Source organism: Prionailurus viverrinus, chromosome B1 (assembly GCF_022837055.1).
Source record: "Prionailurus viverrinus isolate Anna chromosome B1, UM_Priviv_1.0, whole genome shotgun sequence".
NCBI lineage: Eukaryota > Metazoa > Chordata > Mammalia > Carnivora > Felidae > Prionailurus > Prionailurus viverrinus.
The window spans coordinates 114,195,974-114,214,711 of NC_062564.1; the positions used below are offsets into that span (position 1 = coordinate 114,195,974).

The 18,738-nt window shown below is 39.0% G+C and overlaps 1 protein-coding gene across 5 annotated transcripts in view; it reads right to left on the bottom strand.

Moving 5' to 3' along the window:
- Window positions 1–18,532, bottom strand: part of SEC24B (SEC24 homolog B, COPII coat complex component) — a 99,037-nt gene extending 80,505 nt beyond the window's left edge. For 3 of the 5 annotated variants that reach the window (XM_047855614.1, XM_047855613.1, XM_047855611.1), the window contains exon 1: window positions 18,223–18,411. In XM_047855614.1, coding sequence (XP_047711570.1) covers window positions 18,223–18,349 — 127 coding nt within the window. In that variant the 5' untranslated portion in view covers window positions 18,350–18,411. Of the gene's footprint in view, window positions 1–18,222 lie in introns of all 5 variants that reach the window. The other 2 variants (XR_007151515.1, XM_047855612.1) reach the window with 2 other exon arrangements.
- Between the last annotated feature and the right edge of the window lie 206 nt (window positions 18,533–18,738).

Genomic DNA, 18,738 nt, shown 5'->3' on the forward strand with positions numbered 1-18,738 from the left:
TATATAGCAATAGCAACTGACACAGCAACTAATTACTATTTTTAAAAATTCAGAATCCAGATTCTGAAACTGAACTACACCCAACTTTACTTAACATAAAAATGTACTATATTCTTAAAAGTCCAGACATCACAGTTTCAATAATTCTTACCAAAGAACATGTTATCTTTAAATCAGTTAAACATAATTATGTGTACATATGTACAGAATGCACTAAGTTGTCCTATTCCATTAGAAAAATAGTTCCTTTGTAGATAACATATTACTTGAGAGCTGTAAAGCTTATGTAAAATATAGAAAAAGAGTTGAATCAGGTACACTAGGAAAGAATGAAAAAAAAACCTAAGGGCTGAAAACTAGGTTTACTAGGAGAGGTAAAAACAACTGGAATCATAGGCACATGTGACAGACCTGCATTACCCCATATGGTAGCCACTAGTGACACATGGTTATCGAGTACTAGAACATAGCTAATCTGAATTGAAGGTGCTTTAAGTATAAAACACACACTCAGGGGCACGTGGGTGGTTCAGCTGGTTAAGCGTCCAATTTCAGCTCAGGTCATGATCTCACAGTTCTTGGGTTTGAGCCCCGAGTCGGGCTCTGTGCTCACAGCTCAGAACCTGGAGCCTGCTTCGGATTCTGTGTCTCCCTCTCTCTCTGCCCCATCCCCACTCATGCTCTGTCTCTCTCTGTCTTAAAAGTAAATAAAACATTAAAAACAAAACAAAAAAAAACCTTTGTAAAAAAAAGTATAAAACACACACTCAATTTTAAAGAAATGATATGAAAAAAGTAAGATAGCTCAGTAACTTTTAATTTTTTATCTTTTTAAAGTTTATTTTTTTGATAGAGTGCATGAGAGAGAGAGAGAGAGAGAGAGAGAGAATGAATCCCAAGCAGGCTCCGTGCTGTCAGACCAGCTCAAGGCTGGATCTCATGAACTGTGAGATCATCCACCTGAGCAAGATTAAGAGTTGGATGCTTAACCAGCTGAGCCACCCAGGGTACCCCTCTCAGTAACTTTTTAATACTGAACATGAACACATGTGAAAGTAACAACCTTTTATATATTGTGATAACTGGATAAACTGAAATTGATTGTACTTATTTCAGCTATTTTAATATGACTTCCAGACAATTTAAAATTACATATGCAGATTGCATTAGACTCCTACTGAATACAACTATAAGACAGAAAAATACAAAGAGAAAAGGTGAATTAATGTCAGCATATATGGAATGCTTTCACTAGGTCTAAATATTTATTTTTTAAATGTTTTTATTTATTTTTGAGAGAGAGAGACAGAGCATGAGCAGGGGAGGGGCAGAAAGACAGGGAGACACAGACTCTGAAGCAGGCTCCAGGCTCTGAGCTGTCAGCACAGAGCCCAACACGGGCTTGACCTCACGGACTGTGAGATCACGACGTGAGCTGAAGTCGGACACTTACCCGACTGAGCCACCCAGGCGCCCCTAGGCCTAAACATTTAAATTGGACATCAGTAGAAATATTAATTACAAAAGTATTTTTAGGTACTACCAAATTTCATTAATGCTACTAATTTAAAAAAAAGAGAAATAACTGGTTTTCTGGGATTATTTAGATGTGCATCTTTCTTTGTGAATTCAAAATGGTTCTGTAGCATATAAGAAAAGACTGCTGGTATTTTACAACTACTAAAATGGAGAGAGACAAAGGTTGTGGATGAAAGGATAACTTAGTTATATATGTAGATAGTCAAAATTTTGAAAAATAACTCTAGGAGTATTTTTCTTATCACAAATGTGATATACAATAATTGCAAAAAGGAGTACAGAAAATTATCAAACAAAGTATCATCCATTATCTTACTACCTGAGATAACTGCTATTAATATTCTGATGTATAACTACCCACTAATTTCTTTTAGGATATATCTAATTTAGTTAAGCAAAAGTAGAATTATAACATATATTTACATTATAACATACCATTATAACATACCATTACATAGATTCATAGAATCTATAAATTAGAATCTATATAATTACATAGAATTATAACATACCATTACATAGATTTACCATATTTTAATCACTTCTCTATTAATAGCCATTTAGGTTGTTTTCCATATTTTAAAAATATTAAACAGTATGATAATAAATGTATTTGTAGGTTAAGTCTGTGTGTTCATTCATTTTACTCTTCTGAAAGTAATTTCCTATCAGTTACAATAGTTGGGCAAAGTCCCTAGTTAGCAGCCTAACTGTATAGACAGACACAGGAGAAACATCGACATGCCCAGTAAAAAACCCAGCAGAGACCAGAATCAAAGTTGTCCCAGAAGTTGAATTTAGCAGACAAAGGTTTTAAAGCAGCTACTGTAAATATGTTCAAAAGAAGGAAGAAAATATATTCAAAGAATTGAAAAAAAAAATCAGTAACTGAACTGATAATATAAAATGAGAAATGAAAACTATTTTGAAAATGAAAATATTCAGAATAAAGCTGAAATAAATATACTAGATAGCCTCAACAGCATAGTGGAAGAAAGAATCAATGAATCTAAAGACTGGTCAATAAAGTGATCCAAATTTGAGGCACCTGGGTGGCTCAGTCAGCGTATGTGACTCTTGATCTCGGGGTGTGAGTTCAAGCCCCACATTGGGTGTAGAGCTTAGCTGAAATAAAATAGTAATAAATAAATAAAATGATGTAATTAAAAACAGAGAAAACATAAGAAAAGGAAAATTTAAGAAACCTGTGGAACAAGGTGTAGCAGTCTAACATTTATGTAAACAATAAGGTTGAACAACAGCCTCCCAAAAGATATATCCACATCCTAATCCCCAGAATGTGTGAAAATGATCTTATAGGGAAAAGAATAACTATTACATTTTATGACAAAAGACAAGATTAAGTTAAGGGTCTTGAGATTAAGTGGGTCCTAAACGCAACCACATGTAACTTTATAAGATGCACGTAAATAGAAGATATACACATTGAAGAAAAGGCAATGAGAAGGTAAAGCAGAGTGATGCAGCCACAAGGAACGTCAACTGTCAAACAAAAGTTAGAAGAGGCAAGAAAAAGATTCTCCCCTAGAGTCTACAGAGAGAATATGGCCTTGGCAACACCTTAACTTCAGACTTCCAGTCTCCAGGACCGGGAGAGAACAAATTTCTGTTTTAAGCCACCCAGTTGGTAGGATTTTGTTACAGCAGACCTGGGAAACTTGTACAGTAAGGATATAGAACAGCAGTTCTCAAAGTGTAGTACACAGAACCCTGGTAATACTGGAGACTCATGGGGGGATCCATAGTTAGAAACTATGTTCATAAGAGTACTAAAATGGTATTTGCCTTCTTTGCTGTGTTGACATTTGTACTAATGGCACAGAAGCAATGATGGGTACCATACTGGCCCTGTGGCATAAAGTAAAGCAATAGCACCAAGCAACTCTACTAAGTACTGTATTCTTCACTACCATGCATTCATAGTAAAAAAATAAAAGCCATTCCCTTATTCAACAATGTTCAGGATTTACTAGATACTTTAAAAACGAAAAAAAAAAAAAAAAGACAAAGAAATGGCATACAGATTGGAAAAGAAGAAATAAAACTATATTTGCAGAATGACAGGACTGTGTAGAAAAATCTGAAGAATCTTTAAAGAAAGAAAGAAAATGAGTTTATCAAAGTCACAAGATACAAGGTCAACATGTAAGAGTCAAATGCATTCCTCAAAACAATAATGAACAAATAGGATTTAAAATTAAAATAAAAAACAAAACCAAGCATCTAAATGGCTCAGTCGGTTGAATGTCCAACTCTTGACTTTGGCTCAGGTCATGATATCCTGGTTTGTGGCACAGAATCAGGCTCTGTGCTGTCTGCGTGGATTCTCTCCCTCTCTCTCTGCCCCTCCCCTGCTCAAGTACGTGTGCATGCTCTCTCTCAAAATAAACAAATACATAAATAAATACTATTTATAATATCACAAAGAAGTACTTAAAATATAAGTCTAATAAAATATGTAAAGGATCTATATGCTGAAAATGACAAAACACTGATGAAAGAAATCAAGGATTTCTTTACATAAATGGGAGGACTAATATACCATGTTTGTGGGCTGGAAGACTTGTAATTAAGATATAAATTATCTCAGTTTTTATCTTTAGGTTTGATGCAATGCCAATAAAAATACCAATAGTTTTTTAATAAATATCAACAAGCTGATTCTGAAATTTCTATGGAAAGGCAAAGGTACTAAAACACCAAAAAAACAAAAACTTTGAAAAAGAACATTTGGAGGACTCACATTACCCAATTTCAAGGGTTGCTTTATATGCTACAATAATCAAGAAAATGTGGTACCAGAGAAAGGACAGATACACAGAACATAATAAAAAATCTAGAAATAGAGCCACAAAAACATAAGCCAACAGATTTTTGACGAAGATGTCAAGGCAATTCAATGAAGTAAACATAATCTTTTCAACAAATGGTGCTGTCATAGTCCACATTCAAAAAATGAACCTCAAAAAAAAATGAACCTCAACACGTCTAAGGTCTCAAAACTTAAGTCAAAATGAATCACAGATCTAAATGTAAAATTTGAAAACTTCTAGGAGAAAATTTAGAATATATAGATAAATATGAGATTAGCAATAAGTTCTTAACCTATGACACTAAAAAGCATGATCAGGAACAGAAAATATTGAGAAAAGAGACTTAATCAAATTAAAAATTTTACTCTACAAAAAGCACCAAGAGAATTATAAGAAAGCTATGGATGAGGAGATAATATTTACAAATCACATGCCTAATAAAAGCCTCATATCCAGAATTTATTAAGAATTCTTCAAATCCAACGGTAAGAAAACAGACAACCTAACCAAAAAAACTGGTAAAAGGTCTGAAAATAATCACCAAAGAAGATATATGGATGGCAATAAACATTAGGGAAATCATTAGGGAAATCATTAGGGAAATGCAAATTAAACCATGAAATATCACTACATAGCCATTGTAATGACTAAAACAACAACAAAAAAAATAAAAACATCAAATGTTGGGAAAGATGTGGTGCAAAAGGAACTCTCACTCATTGCTGGAGGGAACAGAAAATAGTACTATTTTGCCACCTTGGAAAACAGTTTAGCAAGTCCTAGTAAAGTTAAATATATACAGCTGACCCTTGAACAATGCAGAGGTTAGGGGCATGAACTCCCTGTGCAGCTGAAAGTAAGGATAACTTTTGACTTCCCTAAAACTTAACTACTAATAGCCTACTATTGACTGGAGGCCTTACCGATAACATAAACAGTTGCTTAACACATGTTTTATATGTTATACGTACTATATACTGTGTTCTTACAATGAAGTAAGGTATAGAAAACAAAGTGTTACTAAGAAAATCATAAGGAAGAGGTCACACTAAGAGTACTTTACTGTATTTATAGAAAAAAATCTGCATATAAGTGGATTCATGCAGTTCAATTCTGAATTGTTCAGGGTCAACTGTAGTTACCATTCGACCCAGCAGTGCTACTCCCACATATTTACCTATGTGAGCAGAAAACCTGCGTTCACACAAAAACTAGTATATGAATGTTTACAGCAGCTTTATTCACAATCACCAAGAACTAGAAACAATCAAGATATTCAACAACAGAGGATGGTTAAACAATCCTAGTATACACATACCATAGAAAAGTACACAGCAATAAAAGGGAACAGACAACTGATTCATGCAACAGCAGAAATGAATGTAACTCAGTGAAAGAAACCAGACCCAAGAGACATATTTTATGGCTCTATTTATATGACATTCTGGAAAAGCAGAATGACAGAAATGTAGAACAGAGCAATGGTTGTCAGGGCTGGTGGAGGAAGAGATGATGATTACCAGGGGACTACATGAAGACATTTTTTATAGTAATGGAACTGTTCTCTATGATACTGCGGTGGTGGTAGATACTTGACTGCACGGATTTGCCAAAACTCATAGAGCTGTACACCACAAAGAACAAAAGCAAGTTTTACCATCTGCAAATTGTAAAACAACATCCAGAATGTCAAGATAATCTAGGACAGAATGCAGACTGTGACAGATCAGTCTAACTGCATTACATGTATGATAACCTGAGTGAAGGATGCTTAGGTAATATATACACAGATGAATAGGCACAGATGTAATTATAGAGATGTTTACATACATAATTAAGTATATACATAAATATCTCCTAACTCTGTCTACTGAGAAAGCCTATAAGCAGTGACACCCCAGCAGCTATGAGCACCTCCAGGGCCCAGATCTTGGTTTCTAAAAACCATGCCCCAACAAAAGGAACTAGGGCTCCTTGGACAAAGGACTGATTCCAGTGTTGGGATAGGGCAAGTGCAGAGTAGAGTACCTTGTAGTGTCAGAAAGTAAGGAAGCAGTCAAAAGACAAAAGGATGGAGGTAAAGGGACACTGGAGCCAACCTGAAAGAGTTCCCAGTGGCCAAAACTCAAAACAACTCGAGCAACAAATATAAATAATGATAGTTCTAGATTATAATCTAAAGAATAAAGTAAATATTCATGAGTCTATAATGATATAAATAAATGACTGCATACATTTCAAAATGGGAGAAAAGGGGTGTCTTCCTTACAGAAATAGTTCAAATAATAAATGTAGAATAAATGAGCAGAAGAGAAAATTACCATCAGAATTCCACAGTAAAAATCACTGCAGGTGCAAGCCACTGAGGAATGCTAAAATTAGTGGGCCAAACTTTAAGGAGAAACAGGAATCAAGTATTTCCCAAAGAATATCTGAATTACTGTGATGACTTCAGCATGTGCTCACAAATTATTTGATATACCTCACTGTAGGAGGTGGAGCTTAATTCTCAACTTACTTTCTGTTGAATGTGGGCTGGAGTTAAGTAACTCCTAACAAACAGAGTAGGAAAAGAAAAATAATTTTGCAGTGGAGGAACCTGGCAGCCCCTGTTATAGACTAAATGCACACACTCACCCCCCAATACGTATGTTGAAGCTCTAACCCCAATTCGATGGTCGTAAGATGGGGTCTTTGGGAGGTAATCAGGTTTAGATTAGGTCACAATGGTAGGAAGGACTCTCATGATGGAATTAGTTTTCTTGTAAGAAGAAGAAATCCCTCTCTCTCCACATGCATGCAGAAAAGCCATGTAAGCACAACAGCAAGGAAGAGGGTCTTCACCAGAACCCAACTATGCTGTCACTCTAATCTCAGACTTCTGGACTCCAACACTGTGAGAAAATAAATGGCTACGGTTTAAGCCACACAGTCTATGACATTTTGACTGGGCTAAGACATTCCTTCAATCAAGTGCCCAAGGTTAACATGACCAGTAATAAAACAAGTTGATATCATCTGATCCCTAATACAATGTGATAAGAAGGGCACTTCACCTCTGTGGTATTCTTTCTAAAAAGTCATAAATTATTTTTTTTTAAGTTTATTTACTTTTCAGAGAAAGCGAGAGGGAGAGAGAATGAGCAGAGGAGGGACAGAGAGAGAGTCCAAAGCTCTGCGTTGTCAGCAAAGAGTCAGACACGGGCTTGAACTCACAAACCATGAGATCATGATGTGAGCTGAAGTCAGATGCTTAACTGACTAAGCCACCCACGTGCCCCAGTAAACTGACAGTCTTAAGAATTCACCCTCACTTAATCATGAGAAAGCATCAGCAAAGTGAGGAACTGTCTACAAAATAATTAACCAGTCCTGTCAAAGTCCTAAAAAACAAACAAAAAGGCTAAGAAACTGTCACAGATCAGAGGAGACTAAGGAGACATGACACTTAAAGCAGTATGATATCCTGAACTGTATTCAGGAACAGGAAAAAAAAAACAGTGGGAAAATAGAAATAAAATCTATAGTTTTCAAAAAAAATTTTTAAAGTTTATATTTTTGAGAGAGAGGGACAGAGCACACGTGAGGGAAGGGCAGAGAGAGGGAGACACAGATTTTGAAGCAGGCTCCAGGCTCTGAGCTGTCAGTACAGAACCCAACGTGGGGCTCGAAACCACAACTGAGAGATCATGACCTGAGCCGATGTCGGATGCTTAACCGACTGAGCCACCCAGGCGCTCCTAAGTAAAATCTATAGTTTACCTAATATGGTATGTCAGCAATGTTAATTTTCTAGTTTTGATAAAGGTACCACGGTTTTGGAAGATAAGACTGTAGAGGAAGCTGAGTGAAGAACACTGCATTCTGTACTATCTTTGCATCACTTCCACAAATCTAAAATTACTGCAAAATAAGTTTTTACAACATCAAAGGGAAAAAGTGCTGGAAATGACTTACTAAATTGACTGTATGACACTATTTTTTAGACAAATGACTGCACCATACAGAACCAGAGTGATTTTCCTAAAAATCAAATCTGATTATGTTATTTCTTTGTTTAAAGCTTTCTAATTTTTTAAAATGTTTATTTATTTTGAAAGAGATGGGGAAGAAGGACAGAAAGAGAAGCCAAGCAGGCTCTGCTGAAATCTGAGTCGAAATCAAGAGTCAGAGGCTTAACCAACAGAGCCACCAGACCCCCCCTCTAATGGTTTTTCTTGCCATTAATAAAAAGTTCAAATCCATTAATATGGTCTATAAGACAGTGGAAAGCACAGCAATCTCTCCCTGACCCCAAATGTCCATGACCTAATCACCGGAACATGTAAATATGACAGCTTATACGGCAAAAGGGAGCTGACATTGCAGATTGTATTAGGACTGCTAATCATCTGACCTTAAAATAGGGAGAAAAGCTTCGATTATCCAGATGAGCTCAGTGTAATCACAAGAGTCCTTAAAATTAAAAGTACAAGAGGGAGGCAGAGGAGAGGCAGGGAAAAGTGACTACAGAAGACTCTTCAGAGATGAAGCCAGATATTGCCAGCTCTGAAGGCAGACAGAGAGGACCATGAACCAAGGAATGTGGGCACCTCTAAAAGCAGGAAAAGGCAAATAAATGGATTCTCTCCCACAGTCTCTAAGAGGGTATTCAGCCCTACTGATCTTGATTTTAGCCTTGTTAGACTTTTAACCTACAGATGATGAATTCATGTTATTTTATGCTGCCAATTTGTGGTAATTTGTTGCAGCAGCAAAGAGAAAATGAATGCAAAGGCCCTGCACGACCTGACTGCTGCTCACTTCTACTTTATCACTCACCACTCCTTCTCACTGTGATTTTCAGCAGGTGTGCCTTAATATACCGCTATATTCAAAGCATTCATATGGGTCTACTGAGGTCTGGTCAATAAAGAAAATGAAATTTTGCTACACTAAAGGTGCCTATCATTATGTTGAAGTGATACAGAATGATGACCTGGTAGAGAGCAAAGCCAGAGCACAACATAAGGAAAGACTGTGCTAGAGCTTTGCTTCAAAAGGCCATCGAAGAGGTTGGTTAGGGCAGAATATAGGTACGCTGCCTTCCTTGTAAAGGGGATCAAATAAATATGTGATATTTTTCTGAAATTTGTTTTTTTCTAATAAAAATTTTTTAATGTTTATTTCTGAGAGAGAGAGAGACAGAGTGAGAGTGGGGGAGGGTCAGAGAGAAAGGGAGACAAAGAATCCAAAGGAAGCTGGGGGCTCTGAGCTGTTAGCACAGAGCCCCAAACAGGGCTCAAACTTACAAACTGTGAGATCATTACCTGAGCCAAAGTCCGACACTTAACCAACCTAGATGCCCCTGCTTTTTTTTAATTAGAAGTGTCCAAAGTTTAATTTCTTCAAGAATGCCACCAACTAAAACTTTAGCACTAAGGTAGCCATGAGTATGAAAAGGCCAAGAATCACTGATCCATACACACATTGACCATACTAAATTTTTCTCAAGCCATGCTTGCTCATCTCTGACCCTTCACACAGGCTCTTCCCTCCACCTGGAACCATCAAAAATCCTCTCTTACCCCTTCATCTGACCAACTCTAATTCTTCGGATCTCAGTTCAACTCTTCCTCCAGAAAACACCTGCTAACCCTGCAAGTGAATGCCTACTTAACGGTGCATCTACAGCATCTTGGGCCACAATGACAGTACTTTTCACATGGTACTGTAATTGTCTAACTGTAAACTTTCTAAGTGAAAAATTTGAGTCTAGTTGGGTCCCAGCTCTATCATATTCCTAAAGCTTAGCATAATGCCTGGCTCATGGAAATCATTCCTACATTTTGGGGAAAAAATTAAGCCTAGTAAATAATCATCAAACACTTCTGTATCAGACATTTCTCTCATCACAATGTATCAAGAAGGACTACGGAAGTAAAGAGAACACAAAACTTTAAGAGCTTTCGCTACATAAAGCAAATTACACTCTAGTACAACAACAAATGCATGTATCTAAGTTTTTTGATCTATATTATATATAGATCTATATTATAGATAATATAGCTATATTAGTTCAAATGGAAGAACAGCCTTTGAAACGAAAGGAAAGTAATAATATACAGTAGTTACATCTAAGGTGTTTTGATACTGCTGCTTTTTACACTCACCAGGTGCATTAGCTTCTACTGCTATTGTAATGAATTACCACAAACTGGCTTAAAACACCACAAATTTATTATTTTACAGTTCTAGAGGTCAGAAGTCCAAAATCAGTTCACTGGGCTAAGGTCAAAGGATCATGGGCAGACATGGTTCCTTCTGAGGCTCCAAGAAGGGAATCCATTTCCTTGCCTTTTTCAGCTTCTAGTGGCCACCTGCATTCCTTGGCTTATGGCCCTTTCTTCCATCTTCAAAGCACACTACTCCCACCTCTAGATGCTGACTCCTCCAGGTCCCCTCTAATCAGATGTTGTGATTGTATCGGGCCCACTCAGATCCAAGATAATATCCCCAACTCTTAATCACAGCTGCAAAGGTTTCAAAAATTAGGACGGAAACATACTAGGGGGCCATTATTCAGCTCACTGCATCAGCTGTTAATGGCAGGTTTTCACGCAACTATATCATGACTTCTATCACTTCAGTAAAACAAATTTTAAAATTCCACCAATTCTAAGACGCCCCCCAAATTCAGAGATAAAAATGTGAAACAAAAGTGTCTTAGAACCAATGAAATAAAATAATTTTACTACATCCACCAAATAACCTAACACAGTGACTCCAAAAAGAGCATCAACAAATAAATCACTGAAAACACGGAAGTTCAGGTTACATACAATCTCTGAAAAGTTTCTACATTCTTAGCCTCAAGTGAGGTATGTCTGCATAAAAGAAGAACATATATTCTAACACATTATCTACTCACTGGTACCTATCTGACCTGAGAAGTAAACAAAAGATTTTTAAGAAATAGTCTATATACCTTTTTTAAATTTTAGTTTCTTATTTATTTTGAGAGAATGTGAGCAGGGGATGGGCACAGAGAGAGAGAGAGAGAGAGAGAGAGAGAGAGAGAATCCCAAGCAGGTTCTGCACTGTCAGTGCAGAGCATGATGCAGGACTCAAACTCACAAACTGTGAGATCATGACCAAGAGCCAAAAGCAAGAGTTGGACACTTAACTGCCTGAGCCACCCAGGCGCCCCAGTCTATATACCTTTTAATGGAGCTGCTCAGCTGGTCAACCTGACTGATATCATCATATACCAGTTAGATACAGTCTCTGGTTTTCTCTTTTAAAGGTTTTATTTTTAAATAATCTCTACACCAAACCTGGGGCTCGAACTCACAACCCTGAGATCAAGAGTCTTATGATCCACCAACTGAGCCAGCCGGGCGCCCTAGTCTTTGATTTTCTATAAGCATCTATGCTTTCCTTGGCAAGACTACATCATCACAAGACAAATAAAATTTTAAAGATTTTATTTTTAAGTAATCTCTACACCAAACCTGGGGTGCCAATTTACAACCCTGAGATCAAGAGTCTCATGTTTCACCAACTGGGCCAGCCAGGCGCTCCTGGCCTCTGGTTTTCCATAAGCATTTACGTCCTTCTTGGCAAGACTAAATTATCACAAGATCTATCCAAATGATACATCTGCCTCAGGGACATAATCTCCTTCCAGACACTAGATTCCCACCAAAGGAAAATTGATTCTATTCTTGCTGTAAGCAAACCAGACACAAGAATCCAAATTTACAAGGTAAATATATTACGGATGTCTAGTCACTATACAAAAAAATTAATCATAAGCTCTCTTTAAATAAATGAGTTTTCTCATCCTCTTCCTTGCCAAAAAAGTAACGTTTTAAATATCGAGAGTCTTTGTTTCATTAGTCTTTTCCTGAATCAAATTTCAATATATTTTAGAAGTCAGATTCAAGTGTTTCATTATCTTATAAACAATCTCAAGGTCAGCAAAATATAAGCTCCTCTATCTGATAAAGATACATTCATACTAACGTGAGGGGCACAATCAGATATAAGGATATAAGAACATCATTTATCCATCACCAAACTACCAAGAAATAGGTCAATATTCAGCCACTCATGCATTTTAACCATTCTTATTAAAATATTATAGTACTTCTGAACCAGCTGGTAAATAGTCACACAGCCCCGACCCTGCTTCCCTGTTGTATCCCACAATGCTGTTTCCTTGCCCCAGACCTTCAAGACCTCATGAACACCATCCTGCTCTAGCATCAAGGCTAGTATCCATTCCATCGTCAGTGTATGTAGCACTGATTGTTAAATATTTTGAATATATGATTCCTGACAATAGAGTATCAATAATGTTGCTAAAATAAAATTTTTTTAGAAACATAAAAAAACATAAAGACACACACACCCCTACAGAAATCTGCAATTAGAAACACCAGTGATTTAGAAAATGAGTAATTCCAATCACATCTGTATACCTTGGTTTACTCTTTTCTAATGGAAGGCTAATAGCTACAAAAGTAACTGACCCAGTCACTGCTGGCTGACAGTCTATACAGACATGGCCTATGTAACCATTTGGATGAAATCTTAACTGTATTAAGTACATCAGTTCCCCTCTTTGGCTGCCACAATAATGAGTACTAAGAGTAAAGGGACCAAAAGAAAACCGATACCAGTTGAGAACCTACTCTATGCCAGGCACATTACTTTTCTCTACATCATCTTATATAATTCTCACAACAATCCTGTGAAGTGTCACTATTGTCATTTTACAGACAAATGGGGATATGAAAGGTCACTAATGTATACAGATTCAAACAGTTGATAAATAGTGAAGAAGCTAGGCATTGCAGGTTCCAAAGCTCATTTCACAATACCTGTTTCTCAGAAATACTGAGAAAAACAAGCAAGTTAAGACTTGGCCATTCGCTTGGCTAGGCGAAGCATTTTACTACTCCCTCTAGCCTCCCTATTTCCTCTTGCTTTTCCTCAGTTCCTATCACAAGCAGCTTTCAGCACCAATTAAATCCACCTTCCTGCAGCCAGCTAGCTGAGGTAGATGGCCTATTAAAGGAAACCTTTCAAGAGTAGATCTGTTGGAGGAAAGAAGGCCTGGCTGAGCAGTGTAAGAAAATAATAAAAAGACTGAAACAGTGATTGAGCCTTAAGAGAGAGCTGGCCATACACAGATCCTTTCAGGGGTCAGTCTTCAAAAATAATAATGAATATGAAGCCAAGTTCACTTACTCAGTTGAGTGCCTACTGCAGAATATGATGAGGAAAACTCATACAGTCTCTGCCATCCAAAGAATTTATATCCTGGTGTTCTGAAGGAAACGGAATGAAGGGGACTCTCATTTGCTAAATATCTCATTTTGCTAAGCACCAGGTACTTTAAAAATAGTAACTCATTTAATAAAACTCTCTCTACAACTCTGGAAGAAAGGTATTATTATCCCCTGAAACTCAGAGATGTTAAGTAATTATCTCTACAAAACCCTGAGCTGTATCAAAGCCAACGACTTTTTACTATCCCACACCTTCTGCAATTCTGAGTATGCTTAGCCTACTGGAAAGAGTGGCTTTCCCAGGGCTGAATAACACATGATCTGCTCTGACGTGCATTGCTAAGATGAGGGTCTCATTTCTAGGAAAGTCCACTGAAGACTGGCTCAAAAATCTGTTCGATTTCAATGTTTTTAAGGATCTAATACTTCAGGGTTTACAGATAATTCGAAAGATGAAGTTAGCTCAAATGCTATAATCAGTGGCAATGAATGTGGTTTACAAAAATCATTACAGATATAATCTCAGAAACCTGAGAGGAGGGACTGCAGTGGGAATGAAAAGACACTGCAAATAACTAATGCAATACATACAGCAACGAAAAATAAAATTTAAACCCACATAAAAGACACCTGTTTATATAAGGAATAATTTTTAAGATCCTTATCTATTAATCAGTTTAGAAAGAAATTATGTATCCAGATGGTTACATTGTGCCATACCAATATCTTTACCAGAGGACCTGATGTTTCTGCTGAGCTATAAAGAGTAGAAACCTGAGACACAGATGCTGCTCTGATCAAAAAGAACTTTCTTCAGACACACTAGGGAGCTTTTATATCATTTTAAATTTTGCATGTGCTCTCAAAGTTGAAGGGTTTCCTATAACTGACCAGATAGTACTGCTGAGTGAACGGTATGCTTATGCCATTATGGAGTCCAATAATTCCCATTACTATCTCCTCTTTCTCACATTATTAGCAATTGAAATGATAAAACTGCCAGCAGTATCATTCCTAATAAAGGCATATGGAAGAAAGAAAACACATTTTCATTTGAAAATGAGCACCATTTGCTTCCCCAAAGTAGAACTAAATAGCAGTGGTTTACTCTTAAATCCGGGTGCCTGCCCTCAAAAAAAACTTTTGAATTACCCCTTTCAGTGTAGGTCAGTTGGGAGAAATTTTGGAGTTACCCCATCATTATTGCCAGGATTATTATTTCACCCAGTCTTTCAGGCTTTGAGGACTAGACTTTGGAAAGACTCTGAAAAGGCAGAGTAAAAGTTGAAAAATATTCAACTAACATCTCATATGGAAATACAAATAATTCTAAAAGCCTATATGCTGATCAGTGAAAAACTGAAGTACAGAAATCCAAGTCCACAAAAGGAAGTGTAAGACAAGTATGTCACAAGCTCAAGTCGAACTATTATATTCAAGTTAAGTGGGAAAGAGCATGTGAACAGTTAAACCCAGAAAGCAAAAGTGATAGACTCAGTTTTCTGCCTATTTCCTACCCTTTCAAAAAAAAAAAAAAAAAAAAAAGTCTCTGAAAAAGAAACTCTTTACAGTCTCTTAATAGAAAGAGAACTGGACTTGGAATTAGGAAGACTGAATTGGAGTTGATTTAACTAATGTTTACTGAATACCCATTATTTGTTCCAGGGCCTGAATATATACAGCAGTGATGAGGGAGACAAAACTGCTACCCTCACCAAGTTTACACAGGAATTGGTGAAAAACATACCCACTTAACCCTTCCAGATCTCAATTTCCTCTGTACAATTAGGGAAGTGGACTAGGTGTTGTTCAGGCTGCACTACAAAAACATCTCAATATCCACCTCTATTTTAATCCTAACGGCTCTGCTTTTGTCTGATTTTTCCATCAGTGGTCTATCCACTATTTCCTTCAGAGCAATAAATATGTCTTTTAAAAAGGTTGGATAACCACTAAATAAGTGATCTATAGATACCATTCCAGTTTAACAATTCTGTCTCCTGTAATGTTCTATCCTCATACTTCTGACATGTTTCTTTTTCATCATGCCTAGAATTCCATACAGACAAATTAAAAGGAAAACTATTTCATGCAGGGCTAAAGAATGAACCAAAACCCCAAAGGATTGCTTAACCTTTATCTACAAATGCCAAAACAATGTAGCAAAAATTGTTTTTTTCTAAGATTAGCAAAAAAAGACAAAAACAGATTTGATGTTGCTACTTCTCTACTTAAGCTACTTCCTTCCACCAAAACAACAAAAAATTGACTGTAGTTTTTTATTTTACTTTATTTTTTTGAAGTATAATGGACACATGCTCTATTAGTTTCCGGTAGACTAAGAGAATGATTCAGTATTTGTATAAACTGCAAAATGATCACCACAATAAGTGGTTAACATCTGTCACCATACATAGTTACAGATTTTCTTTTCTTGTGATGAGAACTATTACCATTTCCTCTCTTAGCCTAGTTTTTTATCTTAATTTCCAAATTCTTTGGCAATGATACTCAAGGCCTTTCTGCAACCTGACCCCTTTTTAAGTATCCTTTTCAGCTTCAGTACTTTGGGTTCTCCCTATTACCCAGCACACTTCTTGTCTCTTGACAGCTTCTCTTCTAAACATGCCGTGCACTTCCACAATTTGAGACTTTTGTCCATGCTGTAACCTCTGACTCAAGACAGTCTTGCCTTCCTATCGATACCTGTCAAATCCCTCAAGGTCACCACCAAGTCGAATGTCACCAAAATACAGGTGAATTTAGGACAAAGGCAATGATTCACTTTCCACTAGGCTAATCTTGAGTACCCAAGTATTAAACATTCCACAAATGCTTTAATGAATTATGCTAAATGGTAGAAACAAAGCATCATCCGTATCTGGCTTCTAACGTTCTTACTACACTCATTACAATTGATATTCTGGCATTTCTTGAGCATTCACAAAACTTATAAGGCTAAGATCAATATCTCCCACTTTAAAAATCATTCACTAACAGTAATGATGTTACACAGAATCAAGAAAAGGCAATCCTTGGATCACTGTTAAACATGGGTTTACAATATTCTAAAAGACTTGGGATCTCTTCTTAAATGGCCATGTGCTAGTTCCTTCACACACAAAACTGTTCAAAAACAAAACAAAAACAACAATTTATATTAAGTTCACAAGAAAAAAAACTGCTCACAAATATCTTTATGTACGTTCAGGACAGGAACACAAAACCTACAACAATGTTCACGTTCAAACCCACGACAGCAAACAATGACCATTGGAAGCATATAATATTGCCAAGTATGGTTGATCCAAAGGATACTAAGCCTAAGACATCAACCACTGATTGTCAGGATACACGGTAATCTTCATGTTAGAAAAGCATAAGCTGTAAAAACTAGATATTGGCTGAACTGACATAACCCAATGAATTTTCATTAGCAAACTGTACAAAACAGGTCCATCCAAAAGTCGTTTGTACTAGTGTATTAGTACAGTGTACTAGTGTAGTTTTGTTCTCTTATGAACACAGGGCACTTTTTCTGAAGTATTCTATTACTTCCAAGAGTTCTCATCTAAAATACTATCAAGTCTGTAACATGAGTTCCTCCTACCGTGGCTCCATCCACAAACATTCAAATCTCAAGATTAGGTAATGAATACCCCAGAAATGATTATTTTTCACTTGAATCTCCTGCATACTAAAAGCCTACGACCTTAGCACGAAAGCGGCTTTCAAGTTGCACAGGCTGCTGCCTGTACGAAGGCCTTTCTTTCCTCAAAGCAGGGCCAACTCTGGCACGCTTTTTGATTTCTGAAAGTGAAGCTGAGGGGAAAAAGGCCACCCAGATCTAAAGGTATTCGTTTAAATCCGTTTGACACCTGCTCCCTTTACAACGCGACAAGCAAACTCCAAACGCTAGAGCAGCAGCCGCAGCGGCAATGACAGATCCTGAGGCCGAATTGGGTCAGGGTTACGGTTACTCTTATGTTGCATATTTACACCCTTTTGTCTACAAACTTGAGCGCTAACTTAAGTTCCCTACAAGGCAGCGGGCTCGCTGGGCCGCAGAAACCAAAGCAATTTTCCTGACTCGGGAAGGGCACAATCCATGCAGTTCCATGGCTACACCAGTTTTCTCCAGACCACGCACTCTGCGGCCTCGGCTTTTCGCCGGAGAAAGGGTCGCTCCGGGCAACTCGCCTGCGCTCAGGCTGGATAAGAGGGTTTTTAAACTGCACCTGGGCCCCTCCTTTTCCACCGTCCCCACTAACCCCGGCCGCTTTCCGGCCTAGGGTCACATTACGTAAACAGCCCCGGCCCCAGCTTTCCCAGGTCGGCCCCCGCCCCCGCGCCAGGGCGCCCCTCCCCCCCTCCGTACCACGCGTCCCCCCCCCCCCAAAGTCCGCCCCCCACGCGGCCTCCGCCCGCGGCCTCGGCTCCGCGCCCCAACCCGCCTCTGCCCCCGCCCCGACGCCCCCCACGGCCCGGCCCGGTCCAGCCCGCCCCGAGTAGCCGCCCAGGCTGCCCCGCCGGCGCTAGGCCCCGCGCTCCGCAGGGGCCGCCCGCCTCACCGTTCTGCTGGTGCGGCGCCGGGCCCGGGCCGGCGGGCGCGGCGGCTCCTGAGGCTGCGGCTCCTCCAAGCTTGGGCGGGATTCGGGCGCTGGCGGCCGGATGAGGGGATTCGGCGGGGGCCGACATGACGGCGCTGCTGGCGGCGGCGGCTCCGCTTCAGGGAGGTGGGCGGAGGGAAGGGAAGGCGGGGCCGGAGAGGCGAAAGGAAGAGGAAGGAACGCGCCTGGCGTCACCGAGGGAGTCGCCCGGGACCGCGGTCGGGTGTCGGCACTCCACCGGGGAGACCCGCTCTGCGGACGCAGGTGCCGGGCTCCTGGCCCGCCTCGTCGGGCCGTGCTGCGCGCCCCAAACCCTGAGTGCGGGGCTCCCGACTCGGGTGGCTCCCCGCACCAAGGCCTTGGGCCGCCGACGCAACGCCCCCTGCAGGTCGAAGCCCGGCAAGCTCAGGCTCGAGGCGGGGTCCGGGGCCGCGGCCTCCCCGCCAGCCTGGCGACTAAACTGCTCCGGCACCGGCG